We start from the raw sequence: 26,168 nt of genomic DNA, 5'->3' as shown, positions 1-26,168 counted from the left end.
CGGTGATTTGTGAAAACATAATTGGCACTATACGATTCGTTCAACGCGTATTGTTTTTGACGATGAACGACACGTGTCGTACACGTTGGACAGATGGCGTTCAGACTTTTCTCGCTCGGACTTAGAGAATAGTGTGCTCAGAATTCGACAGGATATCGGCAGCACTACTGATTTGGCAGCTGTCGAGCATGTTCGGCACTCGTCCAGCTGCCACGGTCAATTTCTCACCGCCCCTTTCCGTTAGGGCTGCAATTACTCCTGGCTCGGCCCAGGTTGGCTTAATCGGTATACAATCTGTGATGCAAATCTGCAATCTCAATACGGCGCGTTTCGACAGAATCTCGGAAGAGTGCCATGATTATTGATTTTTATAATTGACGTTGTTAAGTTAGGAAGAAATTAAATTTTTAGAAATATATTATATCTCGAGATATATCGGATCCTTTTATATCTACAATTTGGAAAAAACACGTGTTTATTCTGAGTAAATAAAGGACCTTTAATTAATATTTTCTTACATGTCAATTAAAAATAATTTGATTTCTTTATTTCTCTCCGTATATTTTTATTATACGAAAATATATATTTGATTTACTAGTATTAAAAATATATATCATTTTATATGTTATATAATATTTGCACTCAATTATTAAAATATTAAGTTTGACATTCGAAAAGTAAACTTTTCGTACGTTTACTTAAATAATATAAAGAACACAAAAATGAAAAAAATGATTTACTAGATTCGTATGTGCTACGTGTGTACACCTTGTCAGCTTCACAATAATCGTAATCATACAGGGGCGAACCCTTCCATCGCGTTTCGGATCCTCATGGGAATCGTTTATCGTCGTGCAAGGATTTCTCGCCGGTAGCCAGGAGCATTATTCGATATTCCACGCGCGGAGAGAAAGACGTCCTCCCTCGCTTCCTCTCGAATCGCCTGGGCCGACACCCCTTTCCCTCTAATTCCTTCCTGTCCCTCAGATCCGGAATCTGTCGTCCGCGAAGTCTCACGAGTCTGACTTGAATTTTTTATTAAATCTTCGCTTTTCTTTCGATAATGCTCTCGTTCTCGTGTGTATCGAGATGAAATATGATTTTCGCCGCATTTTCGAAGGGACCCCTTGCGCCCACTGGGCTTTATTTACTTTCACTCCTCCCTCTTCCTCCCCCAACTTCCGATTTCATACCCCTTTGCATGCTTTTCAATTGGATGCTCATAGCTCGACCCCTTCATTGCGCTCTCTCTGTACAAATCAGAAATGAAATTCTTTCTCGTGTGACTTCTATGTGTGCACAGGTGTCCCGTTTATTCTGCTGTTTGAGGGCGACCGCGTTTATGTATACACACGTGAACGACGAGAATGATAAAAGAGCGAACGTATAATAATCCTTTATGCTTGGGGAAAACATCATGAATGTGCTTTCATTTAGTATTTGAAACATCTCTCTCTCTCGTAGCACGCAAATAGAACTCCGTTGATTTAGTACTCTTGCAATAATTCGCAGGTGTTCATCCAGATTTAATTTGTATTCGCAATCTAAAGATTTTAAGAACTCAAAGAGACTACAAATATATGCAACAGCTAATAGACTTCAATCAAATTTCGCTCGCAAAAAGTTAAATCGGTCAACTTCAAAGTTTGCATTTCCGATGTATTCTGTAGGCACTCGAGATTTCTCCTTTGATTCAATCCCCTTGATCGTTACCGTAACGGAAGGTCAAGTTCGCGTTCGTCGGTCGAGTATCCGCTGCAAACGACCAGGATTTCTTTTTTTATTGGAAACACATTTCTCCGTAATATATAGAATAACAGAGATAATCGAGTATCAACCCCTAGCAACGGATTTCCCTATAACTCGCGCCAAATCCAGCGCGGTTATCTCTCTCTCCCTCTTTCCTTCTTCCCTTCTCTCTCTCTCTCTGTCGCGCTATCTCTCTCATCTTGATTACTCACCTGGGGTTCGCGGCACCAGGTATGCGTACCCGCATGTTTGCTCGAATAATTGACCGGCTGTACGCCATGCACCGGAATAGTCCCCGAGAGTAAAGCCTGCGTAACCGAGAGTCGCTTGAAATTCAATCTACCGCCTCCGTTACGTGCAGAACCGATCACGCCGATAAGGATCGACGCCGGCGATTTGGGAGTCAGCGATCAAAATTGCCGGCGACCGTACGTCGCGGCGAGACTCGTACGTTACTCGTCGTATATAGGCTCGGCTTTTCAAAATCGATAACATTCGACGATATTGCACGCGCGACGCTTATTCGGAGTATTCCTCTAACCCTCCTCTGTTACTCTTTAATAGAGAACTGGCCCGGTTGCTTCACTGATGAAACACGACTTGCAGATATAACATGTTTTACGCGATTCGGTAAAAGTGAAAAAAATTTTTTAATTAATTTTAATTAAATTTTTTGTAATATTTTTATATAAAAAGGATTTTTTCAATATTTTCACATCGATTACATTTTGGATTTTTTCGCTTTCTATAAGGGAAATTCAATCATAATTCTCCGTGCAAAAAAATGTTCGATAGAAAATTAAAAAATTAAAAAAATTATCGCGACTCATTTGTCTCGAGCACTTTTCGTTTGAAATCGTAATAACTGAGCTTTCAACTGAGAAATCAATAATTTCCGTTTTGATTAACTCGAGTCCGTGACATCATATCGGAGAAGATCAACAACAAAGAGCAACAGGGCGGGGCTTCTCGCAGGATTCGCGAAAAGGAGTTTTAAACTCTAGCCGTTAAAGCGAACGAGCGGATTGGTTTTCGCAATAAAATCCCGAAGTGCTTCGCGATCCGCGTTCTTAGACGTCGAGAGGAGCGCTAGAGAGGAAGTCTTCGTCGACGTCTTTCCATGGTATTACGACCGCTTATTTCTCCGCTCCTCCGTCAGCGCGAGCTCCTCGGGAAATTTTCTCGTCCCGTTGCATCTCCCTGGGCAAAGTACATCGTGAAAGGTTTGTTAACTTGGCGAAAAGTGCACCGCATTGCTGTAGGAGTGCTTCGCGGAATCACTCTTAAAAGGCGCGGACACAATACTTGCTTCTCCAATCAAAGCAACAGCTACAATGCAAGATACATCTTTGAACTTTTAAAAAGATCGAGATTAATTTCGAAATGAAATGATACCTTCACCTGGGCGTTTTATTTCGATAAACATCAAAGGACGAAGATATATTATTTTTCGCGATATCATCTCCTGCACTCGCTTTCGCTCGACTGTAAAGTAACACTAGATAAAGTTACTAATATCTAGTAAGTAACACTAGATAAAGTTACTAATATCTAGTAAGTAACACTAGATAAAGTTACTAATATCTATCACATGATTCACCTGTCTAACATGCTCTGCGAATTACTTGGGAAAGTTGAGTGGACCCTGAGAGAAGCGCGCTCACGTTCGCTCGCGTTCGACTACGATAATGTAATGCTCGTAACATTATTATTGTACGTCCTTATAATTAGATTATAGCCGAACATGACCGATAATTTAGTCCCGTTAATGGAGGACACAATTCATCTCGTCGACGCGGGCCGGCCCGCCCGGGCCGAAATGCTTTTCACGCGTACCTGTGCAAATATGTGCGCTGGCACCACGTTGTAGCTGCAGCTGCATGCATGGACCGCTTCCAGCGTGCATTGTGCGGCGGAAGCGGCTTTTTGACCACCGCCGAGGCAAAACAATGCGAAAGAAATGCCGGATAGCGCGTGCACACGCCCATCGTACAAAAAGTAACCAAGTGCTTTTCGGCGCGTATACCATATGCAACGCGTATGCGATGGCAACAACGGCGTCTGGCCGCTGACGTCTGGCGAATCGTCGCGCGAAACTGTGCAAAAGCGGCGGCGTATCGAAATTGTGAGATACCAAAAAAAGAGAGAGGGAAGTGGGAGATACGAAACCGTTCGTTATGTGCATGCCAAGGTAAATATCGGCATTCTTCACGTTGCGTCCGTTGAGGCGGTACTTTATGCATTTGCATAGAAAAAAATGTCGAGGAAACTCTATCGACTTTTTTAATTTAATACTTGAGTTGTCGACCGATCAATAATACATTTTCCTTAAATGAATTTAAAAAGAATGTTACTGGTATTATATAGATACTTGAAAAATTATTTAAAAAATGTCGAGAAAACTGTCTATCGACTTTTTTAATTTAATACTTGAGTTACTCGAATACTCGGCCGATCAATAACACATTTTCCTTAAATAAATTTAAAAAGAATTATTGGTATTATATAGATATTTTTTAAAAATGTCATCTCTTATTACGTAAAAAATGATTCTTTTTGAGGCTAAACTCGTTATGTTTGATTTGGAAATGCAGAGAAAAAGATAAATTTATATTATATTTCATGAATTGGACATTTTCACATTGTTTGCAGAAAAACAACATTGATACTTTATGTGCACGCAACCGCAGATTTTTCTAAAATATCATCATATACCTGTTACACTTTATATCACTATGTTTATTTTATCTTTAAATTATTATTTACATCGTGCACATCGGCAAAACGCTGACAAAATATGGTGCATTTATTCTTTCAGTAACATCACAAATCAAGATTCATAGCTGACCACAATTTTCGCCAGAGTAATATATTTTTCCTGCAAAAGTGTTGCGTGTTTATTTTGCCGCGAGTACATTGTAACTTCAATATGTGACATATACAAATATTGACGTCAAAAGAATGAATAATAACTATATTCTTTTTTACTATTATTAACTTAAACTTTTCAATGGAAACATGTATTTGTACGTACAATTAAAATTAACATAGTTAAATATCATAATTTTTATTTATTATAAAAATTACTCTAATTATCATCTTCTTTCTCTTTCTCTCGTTATAATCGCCAGTACAAACGATAAAGCAGGGGTCGATTAACGAGATAAATCACGAGATATTTCACGAATGACGCGACGGAATAATTATAAACCATAAAATCTCGACGATTATTTTAAATTTTTTAATCCCCTACACCCACTAAAGTACTATATCGATCACAATTAGCGCGACGAGTGACATCGCGGATCACGCGATAATACCGAATAGAATAAATCAACCGGGATTGTGGGACACGAATGGCAGCGCGCAATCCAACGGACGACCCTTGTTAATTATTGTGCCCAATTAGCCGCGGTTTCGGATGCTAGCTCTCACGTGTCCGTCAGAACGTGGAATGAACAAGCGGTCGGTCCCCCTCCTCCTTCCCCTCCCTTTTTCCCCCCCACCCCAAAAAGCGAGCTTTCCGTCGAAAGCGCCAGTATGCCAAGGTGCATTGATGCGCTTTTCGACAATGCACAGCAGTAGCGTGTTGCACCTGCATCAGCGGGGAACATGACAGCTCGCGGCGACGTATAATCGATAGGCCCGGTCGCGTCGATGATTTCGATTACGGGCTTGGCTAATGACTTTCAGGCTCGAACGAATTAACTACACTTCGCGAGATCGACATGGGCATGTCGTCGTCGTCTGTTCCGAACATTCGCGTGATCCGATATTGCGAGAACGTGCGAAACTGCCTGCTCCGCTCAATCGGATGCACGTGTCAAAAATTATCGTCGATATGCCGCAACTCTCGCAAAGATGAAATTCATGCCACGTCGTGTCATGTCGCAAACATTTTGAATTATATTTTCAAAGTAAAGATGAAGTTAGTTTTCAGTAGTATATAGCGCAATCAATAATTAATATAACATCCTCTCTAATAATATAAAATTATGAATAATTAATTGTATATATATATAAATAGTGTAACATATGTGACAAATGCCTTATTAATATATGATTTTTGTCGTTAGCAATTGTTACATAATTGTACTTTAAAGCAATTATTTATATCATTGTACTGTACAAAAAATATTTAATATTTCAGAAAAGTATAAACAACAATAATTATTAACATATACATATTATGAAAAACTTATTATAAATAAAAAATATGTAATTTGTTGTTAAAATTAATTAATAGCGATATTTCGAGTAAATATTTACACAGCACATCTAAAAAGTTTGTTAATAGAATATTAATGTCATGGCAATCGATCTTTTTATTGTAGCCGTCAAAGGCTTTTAGTACGTTTCTCTATGATGGAGCTCGGCCAATAGAAAGTGCAATTCCTACTGACCTATGAGTTTCACATGCATCCTTAATGAAGCCTTTTCACCATGGAATAATATTAGCATTGATAGAATATCGATGGAAAACGAATAAATATTTGGCTTAGAAAGTTTAATCGTTGTGGTGAAATTACAATATCAAAGATTTACTGAGCCTGTGTAACATAATTTATCTATTATTTCTCGATTATTTATAGAGTAAATGTTTAAGTTTCATTTTGTACGAATATTTAACTTATTATTCATATATTTGCTTACGATTCTCGATAATATCAATTAATTTTTCATTTTAATTTTTTAATTTTATTTCAATCTCGATATTATAAAGCATAAAATAATGTACAATACAAGAGAAGTATAAAATATTATTAAGGAAAGTAAAAAATAAAAAATTATTTAAAGACTGTTTCGCGCCATACGATACGGTCTGTGCGAAATAATATTCCTTTCTAAAAATTATTATATCAAAATTTCATTCGCTTTTATTCGCATCTCGTCATTTTGATCGACTCGGTGACCGACGTTTTTTTCAATATCTATCGAATACAATGCGAAATAAAATGTGGAATGCGTGCATCTGGAAATCGAACGATCTCCAAAATTGAATCAAACCAAAACGGAAATTGCGTAATCGCGCGAGTCCTCCCTATGGGAGAGACAGTCTACTCGGGGATGTTTCTGCGGGCGCGCACACACATTGGGTGCCAACGAAAAGCGTCATCGAGGGAATTTCCCGCGTCCTTCGCTCATCATCCTCCATGTCCCTCCCCTCCCCTCCCCTCCCCTCTCTCTCCTCTCCCTCCCTTCCCCTTTTATCTCTCTCTCTCTCTATCCTTTGCTCTCGACTACCGATCGACTATCCATTCGGATGGGGAACCAGGGGTTTTGGTTTGCATTCGGAGCATGTCCACTAACCGAACGCGTCTCGCATTCTATCCGAAATAACGCACTCTCGACCGAAGCATTGTTCCGGAATGACTCCTGCCTCCGTTATACTTTAATCGCGCGGGCGATTATTATTTTTCCAGCTCTAAGTTTTTCCTAGCAAAGTTTTCGGTCTCTCTGCAATTTGCGAGGAAATTGCGCTTTCCGCATCCGAAGCCGAGAAATTTAAAGAAGTCGCTTTCCGTTCCTCGTTATTTCATATCCTGTGTTGTTGAGGGGTAAATTCATGTGCCGCATATATAAATTTAGTATAATAAATTGTTCTGATTATTTAGTCATAGAATATATTGATGGGATGCTGATAAACCTATAAAGAATGCAATTTATATATAAATGTTAAATGCACATGTATAAATATAATTTAAGAAAATTGCGTTCTTTATAAATTTTTTAAAATTCTTTATATGTTTATCAACATCTTATTAATATCCTATGATATTCTAACATTAACATTTTATATATATATACGCTTGACTCACTTTTATTGAGTGAAGCGAAATAATAATAAGAGAAGATAGGATAGAGAGACAGAAACATTTTGTTCGTACGATCGTTCCAAGAATTAGCTCGACACGAGGATATACAATATAAACATGCTTTCTTTACTTGAAGAACACGAAGCTTATTTAGGATAAAACAGTGGGGAGAAACTGAGGGGATTCGGACGAATCCTGGAATTAGAGAAATGATCGGGGAAGGGATGCGAAGCGCTCACGCCATACAAAATATTCTGAGTGAATCAACTGACAAGCAGTTGCGCGCAGATTTCCGAGATACTCTGTTCTATTGAAAACTAGTTACAATGTATTATTTTTCTATCGAGCAAGGATATTAAAATCGAAATATCGTCGTGTCACGAATATTGACAAGAAATTGACAGATTTGTGAGCGATTCGCGAAGCACGCGTACGGATTTAAACTTTCAAATTTTTTCTCGCGATTTCATCTTTAGTTGCAAAATGTTAAACGCAATATATAAAAAACGAGAATGTGGAATAAAATTTTATTATCAAAATAGAATATTTTCGATTATGTAATTATAGGTAATTTTAATATAATAGAATTAACGTAAGATTCGATATCAAATGACGGATGGGCGCGATCACTCATATACGATTAATTGGACGCTTCGAGATTTTGTGACAGAAATTATAATAATTGACATGTGAACTTCTAACATGTGTGTCATATCCTCACTACACAGAGAAAAATATTATTCTACTGCCAAGAGAAGCGATTACTCAGTTTATTTTTCTTTTTTTAAGTAATTGTTTTTTTCAACAAAGAATATATTCTTGATAATAGTCTTAAAATATACTCATCACAAGTGTCAAAAAATCTCATTATCATGTATATTTAAAAGAAGAATTTATTTTCGCTTCAAAAACATCGTAAAGTTGTATAAAAAAATCAAACTTACTTTACGCCAACTTTGTGTAATAAGCAAATCAAATTTTTGTTTTAATTTAATATTCTTGACTAAAGTACTTCACTTACTAAAATTCAGAATATATTCAATTAAATTTAACGCTTGTGGTGAATTTATGATATATTTGCGGATATAAAAAAACTTACGATATACTTAAAATAAATAATATTTACTTGAATAAATAAATAATATTTATAGTACATTTTTCTTTGTGTAGTCGAGACAAATGGTCGAATTTCGGAAGTTCACATACAAAGTATCGAATGAAGTATCGATGATAGTGATCTTTATTTTAAGGATGAAAAATATCAGACGATTGTTGCCATCACCATCGAGAGATAAATACATATCTCGCGAATAATGGCGATCGCAATATTTAATCGCGATACACGAATAGCAAATATCTCGTCGTCGAAAAAATTCACTTGCATAAACAAATCACGAATTTCGATTACGATCGCAAACTCACGCGATTTAATATTACACTTCCGAAGCGTATTTACTTTTGCACGGATTTGTAGTTTTCTTTCGACACAAAAAGAACGCGAAAAATATAGCGACGGTTATTTCATATTACACAATAAATAAAATCGCGAATAATATTTTACTTTTGATATATGTAATATTCACATAAATAATTATATTTTATTGATAAATACTTATTATTCATTTATTTATTTATTTAATCCATTAACGAGAAGAAACCTTTTGCAATATAATAATTTATAAGATTGATATTAAATTAAATATAATAATAACATTCACATAAACTAAATTACTCTTACATTAGGGAGAAAGAAACATTATAAACATACGTGATATTTTATTTACAGACAATATCATTACATTCATTCGCTCGCGATAATCGAAAAAGAAACTGTATATATATTGTATCCGAAATTATTCCTGAAATTCGACACGAAAATACGCGATATAGAATGTTTATTTCGATAACGACGCGAGGCAGTTCTTGGAAAAAGAAAACTTCAGAAACTCGTCGGCCGATTCTCGCATTCGAGGGTGGGAGGGGGGAAGGACGCGACCTTGCGCTCGTCGCGACCGTCACGAACGTTGCCAGTAGTTGAATTTCGAGCGTGTCGAACGAAGTATCGCGCAATCCTCGTGATTGAGAGGTTCAGTCCTTCGCGAACGATAGTGATCGACGTTTAACCGGTGCGTGGAATGTTCACGGTTAGTCTCGTCGAACGTGTCTCTTCGACGAATATCTTTCTTGGCTACTGACTCGCGAATCGCTCACGCATTTCTGCGTCTGTTAATCATCGAATGTTAATCGCGTACGATTACATACCCGAGTGAATGTGCGTCACTTATGGCGGTGTGACGCACTTATGGCGGTTGTGTTTATGTGAATTTCGGGAGTGACGAGAAAAAATATCGGGCGAAAATACATCGTGTGATTGCATCACGTTTTAATACAAGTGCCATTAGTGAATAGAAGTTGGATATTCGATCGATCATCGATATTCGAAGCTTCGAACAGAAAGATGGATGGATGGATGGATGGATGATGAGACTCTCATGAGAAGGAAACAGCAGGACGCCTCGTGAGTTTATATAATTATCATATAATTATAATTAGATTTTACTGTAGATTAATGTGCGGCGATGTTAATAGATTCTATTTTTGTATATATATCGAAATATATATCAGCATTTGATATATAATAATTCCATATTTAATATTCTTTTTTATATTTTTATTCGTAATAATTTCATATTTTAGTTATTTCAATATTAACCATTATTGTGTAAAAATCATTAAATAATATAAAAATTGTGGAAAAATATACATTTCATTTTTTACGCAAATTTTAAAAATAATTTTTTTTATCATATTACTAATATGTCGAGAACAGTTAATAATTAAATAATAATTAAATAATTTTTTATTATATTACCAAGATGTCTAGAATAAATACTATAGAAACATTAGTAATTTATAATTATTATTACAAATTTTTATAATAATTCTAAAAAGATAATATGATAAAAAAATTATTTTAAAAATTTACATAACAAAATGAAATGTATATTTTCCATATATATTTTTCCACAATTTTTATTTCAACAGTTATTTGAAAAAAAGTAAATTATTTTAAAAAATTTACTTTTGGAGTTATTTGTGCGAAATAAAAATGCAGACACTTCTCATTCCTTTTTTTTTTTAGCATTGCATGCTAGGGAACATTATGACAAAAATGATATAACAAGATAAATTGTAAAATAGTATAATAATTGAGCATTAAGACATACAATTGTATATCAAGGATCTATCTCTCAGTCATCTAAAGTGCCTTTCTGTCGGTGTGGGTGTCTAATTTATCCGCGGAGGGATCTTAATCCCTTGCTCAAGGCATTCTTCCGGAACAACTCCGAAACGTTGTTTGATGTAGATAGTTACCGTGGTAACTGAATTAAGAGATTTCCTAGCTAAAGTGCCGTCGTGTTGAATACGTGATTGATGCTTCGCAAGAGTTTCTTACTCTAACTTGACTGACAACATTGTACGTTGTCATCATTTACACATACAGCTTAATAAATATAATTTCTCTTTATACATCAACTTATTCGCGCTATTACAACGTACAAAATTGTATCGTCAAATTTCACGTTCATCAACAATGACGCTAATTATCAATTTCGCGAAAGCGTTAGCAAGACAGAAACATTTTGCCGAAACGTCACCCTCGATCTCGATATTAATGCGAGTCAGCTGCGTCGCCACCTCAATCCGCATAAAATTGACAAACGTTACAATAGCACGCTTGTAAAACTGCCAAGCGCCACTCTCGACCGATCAAGATAGGACACCGGTCTCGGCAATCTCGCATCGTTTTATTTGCACGACGCGTATGATTTACAAACGTAACACGCCTCTATTCGAACAACTAACTATTATGCAGCGGGAGGCTCTTCAGAATATACGATATAATCTACGAAATCCGGCCGCTGATTCCTCGTCCGTTTGAAATTCCGGGCGAGATTTTTCGCGAAACGAAGAGAGGGAGAGGGAGAGAGAGAGCAAAGCTCGCAGGTTAATAGCCCCGTGCACAAGCGAGCAACATTGGAAAGCGGCTTAAACCTTGAGGACCCTCGACTTGGAGCGATCGACCGCCAACTCGACGCATGTACAACGCACGTATGAAGGGGGGGGGGAGGGGGCGATCAGGGGGTCTCTGGTGATAGCACCACTCGTACGTATCTCTGGAAAGCCGCTGGAATTCGTATGCCAGACGACCGACGCATTATTATATATCTCGCGCGCTGGGTGCCACCCCGAAAATTCAAACTTGGGGCCGGCCGGCCTTTCTGGCTTCGCGCCAGAATGACACGATCCCGGGATCCTCGGCGGTTACGTTTCACGGTTGTGTAATCGCGCGAGTCCCTCGATATATATACGTATCCTTCGCCGGTTTTTCCTTTCGCTCGCGCGCCCTTTTTTCTCCCCTTTCCGGCTCTCCTTCTCCTTTTCTCTCTCTCTTGTTCCTGAACCCGCGCACATCTTTATTCACCCGACACGCAATGTTCTTACCCCTGCCGGTCGTTTTCAGAGTTGGCAACGAGCTTCCCGCGGCTGACTTATCGCCCTATTGTAGAACTTCTTTATGTAGCTATTCTTAACCAGATAAAAACGCGGCGCTTCCTCTCGTGTGTCAACTAATACTCCGATGAAGACATTAGTCACACATTTCTATACTTATCACGTTAGGCTTTATTTGTACGGTCACGTTAAATACATGACGCTTTCCTGCTAATGAAGAAAACGCGTAAAGGAAATTAATATTAATATTTGAAAATAATAATTTTTAATTAATATTTTAACAATTTACGCGAAAATTAATAATTATTTAAAGAATAAAATATAATAAAGAAAAATGTGTTGAATTGATAAATATAATATAACAGAGATAAATACGTCAAATTGCTCAATCGGGCGATATTTTTTTGAAATAAAAATATTTTTAATTAAAGAAAAAATATTCATCTGATAATAAAAAATGTTCTCGTAAAGTACTTTCGGCAAAATATAGATTTAATCTTTTTATCGCGAAATTTGAAATTTAAAAAATATTTGCCACAATTAATGTATACAGTAAAATACGAGGCTCGTATACACTTATCAAAACTGCCATTCCTCCCTCCCTCCGTCTCTTAATTTTCCCCGTTATATTTCGCGAAAATCCCGAAAAATGCTTCGCAAGTTTCATCCCCAAGCGCGGCAAGTTTTCGATATGAATTTTTTAGGGTTCTCGCTAATTGACGTCTCGGGAGTCACCGTCGTTTGTTCGGCCCTCTTTTTCCGCAACAACGGGTCGCGTCGACGGGAACGTCCGTTAATTCCCTCGCGGGTCGCAGGAACGCCGGTCTACAACGAGACGCCTCCTCGTTCGTCGCAATCTCACGGGGGAAAAAGGAGGAGTATCGAAATTCTCGCTGTCCTGAAAATTAATTACGGTATGTCGGCGAGGATGGGGGAGACGAGGAGCGAGAGAGGCGGGGGGGATATTTCCCAGGTAATTCGTCACGCGGCCGTTTAGCGAGGGAGTTTGAGGGGTTCGGTCGGCGCGTGTTGGGCTACTCTCCAGTTGCCAGCCAACTCCGCCGACGTCATTCGCCAGTAATTTCAGCAACACTCGAGACACATTGTGGGCCCTCGTGTAGTGCGCGATGCTTCGACGAGACGCCGTATAAGTGGAGATACCTCGAGTGGCACAAGCATGAGTCTCTCTCCCTCTCTCTTTATCATTCAGTCGATTTACTCGCGTCCATTTTCTCCCGTTCTCCTCATCGTTTCGTTTTCCACGCTCTGATTGGCCTTTGCTCGTTGCATCTAAATATAACAGAATTTTGCCCGTTCGATTCGATTATGTATTCGCGTGAGCACCAACAACGCGCAGAAACGATGACAGAGACAGAGAGTTTCGGGAAATTAGTTAGGAAGGAGTTTTAGCTGCAGAGGGATTGCCCAGCGACGAGGGTGGTCAGGAAAGAGGGGCGGATAAAGAGTATCTTGGAAATAAGTACCACTCTGCGACAAAGTACCCGTGATAAACTCCCCATTTTTAACGACTAATCTGCTAATCTGTAGAGTGTTTTATTTAAATCGTAACAGTCCCTTTTGAATAAAGAAGAGCTGAATCATATTTTTATTTTCCTATCGTAAATTCAACATACATAAAAGGGAGCTAATCTTGCTAAAAAATTAAAAGTAATCCAAAATCGCTTTCTGAACATCAAGTTTCACGAAAAAAAATTTAACTAGACTAGGCATATTTAAATACAAAGAAAAAAACTAGCTTTTAATAAAAATGTGATTTTAATATTTATGTTTAAAAATTTGCATAAATTTGTATAAAAATATTTACTAAAAATTAAAGTCATATTTTTATTAAATGCATATATTTATTAATATGTTAGATCGAGAGCCTCATTATTCTTCTTCATATTATTTTTAATCGCTATAAAATTCTTATCTCGTGACATTCAAAGTAGCACACCGCGTTACTTGACAGCCTGCTGTTTTTATGTCGCGCGTCATAAAAACGTCTTCTCCGCGTTATTACACAGTCCGGAAGAGGATCCGGGCGGAAATAAAAATATCTATTTTACTGTCGACGACTGCGCTGGCCGTCGAGTATTGTGTCGCAGATTCATAACGGGCGATCTTAAATACACGCGTATTTCGCGGAAGCGACACGAAAGGACAGTCGAGATAAATTTAGACGCAACTACGGGAGCTGATTCACCGCGGGATTTCGTTAGCTTCGTTTGTTTCGTACGAATCGACACACAGAGAAAATGTCCGGGAAATGGGTCAGGTAATGGAATTCTCAATTTGGCTAATTGAATTTCGTACAATGCATGACGGCAATAATACGATTATCATAATTGCATAATTTGAAAAATAGCATAATTTGAACAAAGTATTTAACTTCTGTCAATGCAGAGAGTACGTACCATGACGTCACGCTAATAAGGAAAATTGGAAAGATTAATGATAATGTATTTTATCGGAATACGATATAATTCATGCGTTATTTTTCGCTCGAGTCAACACGACTATGTGAACATTAATCGAGCTCAAAGAGAGAGATTTCAGCGTCGACGGGAACCAAAATTATCCGGCATTTGCATATCTCCATCTCGCGAGCGGCGATTGACTAACAATGTAGCATGGTCGACGGGCCGGAAGAGCACAACTCATCGCCACCTTTATTGTCCTGAGTTATCTTTGCGGTTGTCGTAATGCGGGAATTGCTTACGAGCGAAAACAAATACCGTTCTCCTTGTAAATTAGGGCGGATCGAGATGGTGTGTATAAACGCGGCGATATACGTATAAATACTACCGTTTGTTTTCTCTGCAGTTGCATAGAACGCGGATCCATTATTCCGCACGTGCGCTAAAACGCATTCCTTGAGGCGATGCAACGATTTGAATCGCGTTGCGTTTCGCTGTTTTCAGAAATAACAACTACTTTGTTACACGTTGATCCTCGGCGTATGAAAAGGTAGAATGGACCGATTAAATCTTTGCTGTAGAAAATGTTGCGTCATGCGCGCATAATGCGCAATTCACTAGTTTCAAAGGATCGTTTTTTGTCGAGAGATAATTCTTTAAGTATATTTTATAAAATACCAAGAAAGAAATCAGTATTAACTACGCTTTTAACTCGAGTTTTCTCATAATTTATCTTCATAATTTATTTAATTTCTTCATTAATAATGAATATAATATTCGCTAGATTATATTATGAATTTTAAAATGCATTTTTTTTAAATGATTTTTTTTTTAAAGGAACATACAATATTATTATCTTTTATACTCCACGTTTTTTGAAATCATTTAAAGTATTCATACGCACTATAAAAATATGCATCGCTATTTTGGTAAATCACGCGGAAATGTCATTTTCCTACGCGCTACTTACGTACCGTCGCGAATGTCACATGTGCTGTCTCATAAAATTGTAATCGCAATTATGCGCGCTTTTTTTCCAACATTTATAACGCTCTCGCGACCGGCGAATAGTCACGTTCGCACTCATCGCGCCGGATTTATGCCAGCCATGCATTTCCGAATCCAACGCGCGCGATACGTCAGTTTTATTGCGTGCTTGATTAAATCGGTTTACGTATGGACGCTGCGTTTAGCGACGATCCACGATTGCGCGATATTTCGAAACGATAGTCGTTCCGCCGATCATTCCACTGTTTTATACGATGCGTTTTATCGTGCATCGGGTTGGGTCCACGCGGTTGGATCGACGATAATTATTAATGTAGTATGTAACGAATCCTGCGGTTCGCGTCGATATGGCGCTTCATAGATCACTCGCTGTATTCTAAATTCGCCTCTTCCCTTTTACGCTCGTTCGCTCTCGCATTTCGTTTCCCAATCGATGATTTATTTATCACACTCTCATCTCTCTGTCATCGCTAGTTTCTGATACGGAAATCCAACGCAAAATCTCTCTTCATCTTAAAATATTATAATTGAATGTTTCTCGAATCAAAAGAAATCTATCCAGAGGCGCCAAAATTGTGAAAAATGCAAAGCATTATAATTTCAAAAAATTTAATAAAATTTAATAGAATTTAATAGAGAAGCTATTTAAATATAATATCCTAGAGAGATACAGACTTTAATTATTCTATTTATTTCCAAAATATATGTATATAATATTGACGTCGAAGTATTGAAATTTACTATAGAAATAGAACATTATTTCCAAACTTTTTCTACCATTCCTTTTGTGTAAGATTTAATGAGCAAACTCTTTTTAATTTATGTTATTCGATGATTAAAACATAACGCATTGCCTGACGAAATTAAATATCGTACAAAGCATGTATAAAACTTTACATGTTTTAAATGAATCTTCTCTTTCCTTTTTCGTTTGTTTTCGCGCGTTTCCCATTCTCTCTCATTCTTCATAACTATTTATCAGCCTCTCATCTGTCGTCGTGGCCGCCATTTTTTAGCCCGACAGTCGGATGCATAATTCCTCTTCGTTCTGAAATGGTTTTTCAGCGCAAACGACATTGCTCTTCGTTCCAATCGACATTATTTCTGAATTAAGTAAAGTTCAATACTTGACGTCAATATTATATACATATATTTTGGATATAATCAGTATTACATTGCGCTTCGACAAAATTATTTGGCGGCTGTAATAAACTGTATAAATCACAAAGCGTGTTCTTTTGCAAAAAAATTATTTGCGGGATATTCTTCATATAAATAATAAATAAATCAATGCAATCAGTGAATAACATAATTATCACTAATTTGATAGAAATATTGTTCTTTTTTTTCTATTTGTGTAATTTTTCATAACGTGCAATTTTTTTCTATTTCGACATAAATCATAAAAATGTTAAATAATATAATTTTATCTTAAATAAAATAAATGTGTTTTGACAAACAGAGAAAAAGTGTCAAATCTTAATTGAAAAAAAAAATATATTTAATATTATTTCTTTTGAATTGAAGTATTGCATACTTTGCAGATTTATCTCTAACTTGTTTTATTGCGACTGTGTAATTTCGTTACGAGATATTTTCGCGAACAAATTAAATGTGCGGGAGCTTCTCGCGCATTCAGTTCTCTTGTTGACCGATCGCTCGTCCCTCGAGATCGTCGTCAACTTTTGTGATTCATTAAGCGAGTAATGTCGCGCGCGTTCCTAAGAAGGGTCGGCTCTCTCCAACGAATCTAATTCTAACCCTGTGTTAAATCAAAACGGTGTAATAAAGCCACTGCGATCCAATTATGACGAGCGATGTTGCCGTTTCGTATTTAACTTAAATGAGCTAAAGCCGCGTGATACCGACGTATTAACGTCACTTTCTCTCTTTGCATGTTGATTTAAAATAGAGGAACCCCACTTTACACAAACTTATTGCGTGAGAATCCCTCGAGCGAATCATTTACACGATGATCTTCATCCTTGTTTTTATATCTGCATTTATTGTAAAAACATTATATATGATGTTTTTTCTGCATTGAATTCTCGATCTTTATATCCTTTTTTGGTAAAATAATCAATATGTTATTCTTAATATGCAATAATTAATTTTTATTTGAATTTTGCGTCGTTCTCCAACGTCTACGGTTTTATTTTATTTGGCTTTAAAATTTTTTATGATCATTATATTATATATATATGATATATCATATATATATAATATATAATATATAATATGGTAAAAACATTATATATATAATAAAAATTTAAATATACATTATATATTCGAAATATTAATATTATAAATTCAGCTCGTAAAATTTTGATTACATCTTCAATCAATATTGGAATAATATAATCATAATTATATATAATTTTGAAACTATATTGTAAATTACAATTGTAATTTATGATATAATAAATTAGGTTGACTATTATTTACATTAGAGAAAAAAGATAGAGAATCTCAAATAGATTAAATATCCCTGAAACTATACATCTCCATCAATGATAATGAATGACAAAAGTATGATGCAAAGAGCCTGAGTACATCGACATTTAATTATAAACGGACTTGCAAATTTGCTCTTCGTATCATGTTACAGTTGACAAAGAGTGCAATAATGTTAGCACGCACGTGCCCAACAAGGGCGTCATCCCTCAGGGCAATTAGATGTACTCTCTGGGAAAGAAAAAGATAAACGGCGGGTCAGCTCGCGCAATCTAATTCCGACCCTATGCAAATCGGGGCGCCCTTAACTGGCTGACGTTTCAACCCTTGACACTCACCCCTAGTAGGCGCCATAGGTTCGTACACGTAATACCGCAGTACTACTTCCTTCGATTCTCTACAACGTGACTTAAATTAACTCCAGCTGTCCCTGATGCGTTTGTCTCCCCTTTATCAGAGCTCTCTGTCTTGATACGTTTAAGAAGTATCTTAACGAAAGGTCTTTCATTATAAAACTTACAAGCCAAGAAATAAATCGTCTGTATAATATCATAAGTTAAAATATTGAATAAAATTTTATTGTCGCTCATTCTCTCTTTTCTCATATCAGTCAGTAATAATTTTTATTTTTAAGAATGTAGTTTAATAATAATTTAATCAACATAATTAATTGACATGATTAATATATCCTATAATTGCTATATTATTGCTATATTATTGCTATATTATTGACTGATTTAATGTCGTGGATCGTTATTTTATATTTTTATATTTACTGCTGACACATACATTTTTCTGTCCAAGAAAGAGTAACACTATACTTGATTTCGGCATAACTTTTCTAGACTTTTAGCAGACGTTATATTTCTCTGCGAAAATAATACACTCGCGACATGTGACACAAAGAATATTCTTTCGGAAGCGAATATCTTTCTATTTGGTCTCGACATATTCCTCGATGCAACTGCTAACACAAAACCGTCTTTTTATCTGACTATCTCTTCGTATCCCCGTGCATCGCTGTTTTCGACTCATATAAATCATGATGAATGAGAAAACAAGCAGCGCGCGCGTCGTACTTGAAAACATCCCCTGCGCGATATTCCTATCTCTTCCTTTCTTTCCCCATCCAGTCTCTCTCTCTTTTTCTCTCTTTCTCTCTCTCTTGTGACTCCCGGTACTAATTCCAACAAAAGGACCTCTTCCGCACATGGCTGATCCTACGCGGCGTGGAAAATGGAAAACACACCGCGCAAACACGATCCGCCCCGGCCGTCCGAAACACGTTGCCGAGGATTTTGCCGATGAAGGGTGGTGGTCGGTGGGGTGAGACAACGCTTCGCCCCATCCTGACTGCGAGCTTTTCCATCCAAGTTGCAAGGGTGGATAATAGTGTGGCGATTCACGGATGAATGTCGCTCGAGTTATAATTGCAACGAACCATAATTAGTTTTCGAAATTTAATTATTTCCGCGATAAATGCCGCTAGCTACCATCCCGCATCGTAAAAGCCTCCTGGCGAAGAATTATTTGACGATTTCACCGCCGCGTTACGTACGCGTTAATCTCATCTCGGGTGACTTCTTGGGATGGGGGATGTCCTGTAATTGCGAATCGTTAATCCACGTTTCGCCAAATGCGTTTTACTTACGTCGATTAATTGGCATTTGCCGGTGAAAGTAATTTCTCTGGGATTTAGCAAAATACAAGTTTATCGTTTGCACGGGTAAAGCATATATGTGTCTTTTTAATTCATTTAATTGATATAATAAAATCGTCGTTTCTTTCTAATATGTTTTAAAAATATTAAATCTTGTGTGAATATATGCTAATGGATTATTAGATATATACATATTTATAACGTTTGCATATTTTTACAATAAATATTTAAAATATTTATTGTAAAATATAAATATAATATTTAAAATATTTATAAATATTTAAAAATATAATTAAAATGATGTAAGAAAAAATTGACTTTAGTAGATATGTCTTTTTTCTATCCTGATAGCTGTTTATATTAAATATCCAGCGCGTAAGTTTTTCGCTCGCGTAAATATTTAAAATCTAACTGTTGCTAGATCATAAATTACCGGGACAAATCTATCCGGGACCATCTATTGATCAATCTTTAAAATCGCGATTCTGCAGCCTGCAATCGCTCGAAGGCTCTCCATTAGCGATATGAAATTTTTCGTTATGCACATGGTGCTTCGGCGTCGATGTACCAAGTTAAAAGTAAAAATTAATTGAACACGCAACACAGAGAGTCCGGCATGTTTACAGTATGATTTATCTCTCTCTATCAGCAGCGTTTTTGCCATTTCCGTTAGGATAATTGCAACTGAATAGAGGCTTGATTAAACTGACAGATATATGCGGTGGATTATTCATAGCAATTATTCATATTTTTATTTGCGAAAAGAGCCCTAATTGCACTTTTATTCCAAGGTGCGAGCATAATTCATGATGGATAACGGAGTGAATGCAAGGAACTTTATTGGTTACGATAGTTTCTCATTGCGTCATGCCTTCATCTATCCTTGAATACGCACTTATTACGTCTTATGTGCGCGCATTATGAAATGGAAAATATTTAAAAAATCACTACTCTTAATTGATATTATTACAAAGCGTTATTCTTTCTATTTTCTCTTATAGTATTCACATCAAATAATTGTGAAATTGATTGAAATTTAATATTTAAATTAATATTTAAATTAATATATTGGCGAAAAATCGAATTACGTGATTAATGATAAGTACACACTTACGTTTTTGCAGATAATATTAAAATTTTATTTTGGGCAGCGTTGGAATGGAATAAAAATATGTGCTCGCGTATGCATGTGTACTTACATATGTATCTGGTTTTAACCAATTTCGTATCGTGAATATTTTATATTTCGTGAAATGTGCTGCTTGTTGTAATTAAATTTGAAAGATAAAACGTTTTGATTGCTACGTTACGCTCACCGATTACAATGTTACAATATCTTGATATCTATCGCGTACATATCAATGTCGACATTAATATTGTAATGATTGATCATTACATTACCGTGTACCAATCAAAATGTTTAATTTTTAAAGTATAATTGTTGATATCGTTACCGTTTGTTATAATTACATAAAATCCACTTTATGTATCGATGATACTGTTGCATATTCATATCCACGTTTATTAAAAGTAAAATATTTATTCGCGAAGAAAAGTTTGATAGGTTTTGAGCGCTGAGCACGTATATTTGTTATCGCCATTATTACATATGTTTGTTGATTACGTGTTTAAAAATTAATACCGTCATTCTTGCTGGCAGTTTGCATTCCGTGCTCATTGTTTCGCATTCTAAGAGCAAACATGCATACATACACACGCACATGTGAGCAAATGCGATGCTGTTAAAAAATTTATCAATACGCAAGCCACGCAAATATGGAAACGATATTTCATCTCTCTCGCCGTTGGATCTTTACATCGTTACCATGATTCCGTAATTTAGCACGTGACTGCACTTTTATGGAGCTTAACGTACATAACATAGCCCATATGTGTGATCATATATAAATTGAAAGATAAAAAGATAAAAGTTAAAAGATATGTATAATATTATATAATAAAATTTGGAAAAACAGAGGGAATAAAAAAATTTTGATGATCTATTATAAAGAAATGATCTATTATAAAGAAAATGATCTATTATAAAGAAAAATTTTTTTATCAATTTTTGCATTTTCTTTAATGATGTGAAGATCAAAATGATGATTTTTATTATAATATAGAATAATTGTGTATTTAATTTTTATCTGTTTCAATCTAAGTCGTACGTTTAAATATAATTTTGATTAGAAAATTTATACATTGCATTTTTGTGTCAGTTACTGCTCTGCTATTTGTGTTTCATAAATATAAATCGAACGACGCTCTTGCAATGAAATGAAATGCTGTTTCAATATACGCGACAAAGATTATCACCCCACGTAATTTTCGTCCTTATTAGAAACAGACGCACGAATTCTAAGAATGAATACGGGCGAGATTCTCAAAAATTTATAGACATCATCAGTCGCACCCTCTTGGCGACCGTTCAAACAGATCCTTACAAAAGCTGTCTCCCTCCGAAATTTCGTTCGGCTCTTTGCCTGCGTGTCGCACCCTCGAAACTTACCCTTTCCCATTCACTATGGTTTATGAATCTTTTAAGGAGGTATCGAGGTATAGAAAACCGACGGCGCGGTTTTTGTTCAGCGAGCTCGTTTACCCGTTGCAAGATGTCTCGAATCTGTTAAGAGTTTGCACAGATGATTAAAGATTGTTATAAAGACACAGATGTTGAAACAGTGCTAAATTTTATTATTATTGGATATATACAATATATAGATAAAATATGTTTAAATGCAAAAAATTGTAATTAATTTTAAAGAATTGATAAATATCATTAACTTTGATTTTTGTATCTTTTTTATTCAATATTTGCATTTATTGATTTAATAATTGGGAATGATTAAAAGTATAAAAAATGAAAACAAACGCATTTGAAGCTATGAATATATAAATTTATTTATTTACTCATAGCTTTATTTACTTATTTATTGTATTTATTTAATAAACAAGTAACAATAGCAATTAGAAATTTCGTATTTCAATTACATTTAATAAATTTTAGCATCAATTTATGCATCAAAAAATTTAAAACGCTATTACTGTATCGATCTTTCTCTCTCTTCCTCTACTAGAATTTTAACATTTAACTAATGAAGAAAAAGGTTCCTCTTGACGTAATATAATATCTTTATGGAAAAGAAGTAGAACTTTTAAGCTGCTTAAAATCATCTATAACGGAACTTGTTTTTTTTTATGTTTCAGCGATTATGGCGCATTTCTTTTTCCTGGCTGCTTTCTTCTGGCTGAACACAATGTGCTTCAACATCTGGTGGACATTTAGGTGAGTCTTAATACTTTCTACTAATTTAAAAAAAAAATATGCATTCAAATGCGAATGGAATTGCATCAATATGTGCAATATGGTTTATGCGATATATGTGGTTATAATCTTTATACAATATAATTTTTTGAAAAATTGTTAGACGGACTATCGGAAAAGTCTCCATAATATTTTATATTTCGAATATCTGAGAATTCGTCTCATCCTCCGATATTTTAAATGCTCGTAACATTACGTTATCGTCTTCGGAAGGTTTCTGGAATTTGCGGAATGTCATTGTACCTCGCGGCATTATCTATAAAAATGTTAAAGAAAGAAAAAATATTTCTCGAGAAAAAAAAAGGAGAAATAGTATCGGACACTTTGTATCAGCCCTACAATAAAATACCGATGCAAAGTAAGTAGTAATAAAATGTAACGTTATGTAATATGAATAGTTTCCTCTTTTCGAATATAGATTCGAAGAAATTTCCATAATATCGAAATACCGAGCCGCAATCGGAAGCTTCGAAAGAGAGAGAGAAACATTTGTCTGGCAAACAGCGGACAGCACGCGGTTTTATCGATTCAGACCGGTTTAGCTTTAGAGCACGCCGCTTTTATTCCTAGAATAATAAAATACCTAATTATCCCGACGAATATCGATGGCGCGAGATAATGGCGAGATAAACCTAATTAACGCGTCGCCTCATTATGTGGCCCGAAATAATTATACAATGCGGATAAATCGTCCATACGCGAGCAAATGATCATAATAATTGAACTAAATTTCAAGTAGGCTTTATTCGTGTCTTGCCTGCGGCATTTTGTAACTAATTAAAGTCTATTCAACCATGTATAATTATAAAAAGTACTAGAACTCCCTCTCTCTCTCTCTCTCTCTCTCTGCGCGAGAGAGTATAAATCATAAATGTATTCTCACGATTAGGTCTCATTTACGCAATCGCTCGATTAAAGTACCATGCAAATTACAACAAATTATTTTCAAAATTTATATAGCGAGATTTTTTGATCAATTTTTGCAATATGCATATTTCCGCGATAATTATATTTCCAAAGAAAAACATCAAATTATATATAAAACATTTTACGAATTGCCTGTTCGAGCTACGATTAATAATTCCCTTATTTTGTTTAATAAATTGGAAATCTTTACTTCTAGTAGTTATATCTTAATTTAAAAATCGATAATCAAGAGATGCATTTATTGTAGAAAATCGATTCTTTATATTTTGATGCATCAAGAAATCTTGTTATATATAGTAAAAAAACCTCTTATATCTTTATTTTTATAAAACTCTAGTACTTATTAATATTTTACATGAAGTTAATCTTTAAATTGAAATTTTAAATTGAATAAGTTTAATAAAAAATACCCTTAAATATATACGGTTTGCAGTTAAAGTCAGGGAAGAATTATGATCATTAGGGATCATTTTAGCAGATTATCGTCGCACGGTAGAAGCTTTGCTCGTTGAAGGAGAATCAGGATAAGAGATTGGATCAGGATCACTCGGTCGGCTGGTTAATGCGATGCAACGCGGTCACTATAACGGGTCTCTTCTTCGTCTTGCTCTTGGCTCTTGGTACACGCGGTTCCATGGCGTACACTCTCTTTTCTACTTTCTTTCTCTCAACCAATCGTCGGGTTTCTTTGCGCATTATTTTTCCCGTTTGATCGAGGATCTGCCGTCTGCATCTCACCGTGCATAATTATGCACGTTCGCAACTGAATCGGTTCATGACGTCTGATTCGAAATATAAATTGATATAACAATTTCAATTCGAAATCAGAAATACTGTATCTGCGTATTTTCGATAGTTCTGAATTGTTTTCCGTCTATTACATTACAGATCGTTGCAGTTTAAAATTTTTCGACGAAAAAAGCGATTAAAAAAGTGCACACATTAATCTAATATACTTAACATAATTAATAACAATTAATTTTATTACACATACAATTTATTAATTAACATACTTAATTAAAAAATTGTATACGTAATAAAATTACATTTCTATAAAAGTTTGTTAGCCCGTGTTTTCTCGTAACGTGTCTCACTTTCTCGTTACTGATTTCGATTCGCGTTATTGCAACACGAATACACGTGCACCAATGATACCTAATAACACTAATAAACCGCGTAATCAACGGAACCCGTAACTTTTTGCGAACCAGTACGGGAGACTAAAAATATTTAAATGCGTGCGGTAAGCCACGGTAAAGCATTTGCATCAACCGCCCTGACTTTTCACGACCAGCGTGGTTCGATGAACTTGCACTCGCACTTTTATCTACGTTTTTTTTCGTTTCTCTCTCTCTCTCTCTCTCTCTCTCTCTCTCTCTCTCTCTCTCTCTCTTTCTCTTTCTCTTTCTCCCGCACACGCCAAAACTGTCGGCGACACGTGCGCCGGCGTGTTGTATCCACTTGTTGAAGTGTCAACGGCACGTTGCGCGTTCACGGTGGCTGCACGGTGTGCTCCGTGATTTTCGAGCTGGAAAATTATCTTGATGTCATTTGCGGCTATGCGCGCGCGTTTACGCACGGTCGTTGCACTGACCATCACTGCTCGAGTATATCCGATAATCTGTCTCTCTCTGTCTCTCTCTGTCTCTCTATTTTTTCTTACGGCTCGTCGGATTTGATACTGTTGGCGATGTTCGTCTATCAGTTCGTTGAACACCAGATTGCGTTGTCATACGAAACATTATCGTCCAAAACTCGCTAATACCAACTCATGGATTTGAACGAAAAGTTTGTGAGTGTATGAGCCAGTCGAAGCAAGAATATAACGATACGCTTTGCTCAGCTGTCATTTTTTAAATCTCATCTCGGTGATTATCTTCACTTTTAAGAGAGAATAAAATTATCGAAAAACACTTTTTCGCAAAAAAGTTTATCGAAATTTTGTTTATAACACTTATAAATAACAGTCTTACGTTATTATATTTTTAGAGATATTAATATTCAATTTATTGTGAATTTAATTTGATAATCCACCGAGACGATAAATGTTCAATCGCAAACAATATTATTACAGATATCTGAGTAATTTAATTGAGTATTTTGTATAAATCCGTTTCTGAGGAACATATTCCACTATTCTGGTCACATTCGCCGGCAAGTACGTTGTTTTGCACAATGTCGAGCGCTATATTGAATCGAGAGAGCCAACTAATTTCGCGACTCGTGTAATTTTCTTAGGCTTCCGCGACAGAAGCAACCGAGCATTCGACGCTCTACCTCCCGTCGCACCAATT

At 36.0% G+C, this 26,168-nt stretch overlaps 1 protein-coding gene across 1 annotated transcript in view; it reads left to right on the top strand.

Annotated features, from left to right (window-relative positions):
- Window positions 1-26,168, top strand: part of LOC105254124 (probable G-protein coupled receptor Mth-like 1) — a 167,601-nt gene that overhangs the window by 28,718 nt on the left and 112,715 nt on the right. Inside the window, exon 4 of the mRNA XM_025414441.1 lies at window positions 22,830-22,908. Coding sequence (XP_025270226.1) covers window positions 22,830-22,908 — 79 coding nt within the window. The remainder of the gene's footprint in view (window positions 1-22,829; window positions 22,909-26,168) is intronic.

Source organism: Camponotus floridanus, unplaced genomic scaffold, assembly GCF_003227725.1.
Source record: "Camponotus floridanus strain SB8 unplaced genomic scaffold, Cflo_v7.5 scaffold80, whole genome shotgun sequence".
Classification (NCBI taxonomy): domain Eukaryota; kingdom Metazoa; phylum Arthropoda; class Insecta; order Hymenoptera; family Formicidae; genus Camponotus; species Camponotus floridanus.
This window is presented reverse-complemented; position numbering and strand designations above follow the sequence as displayed.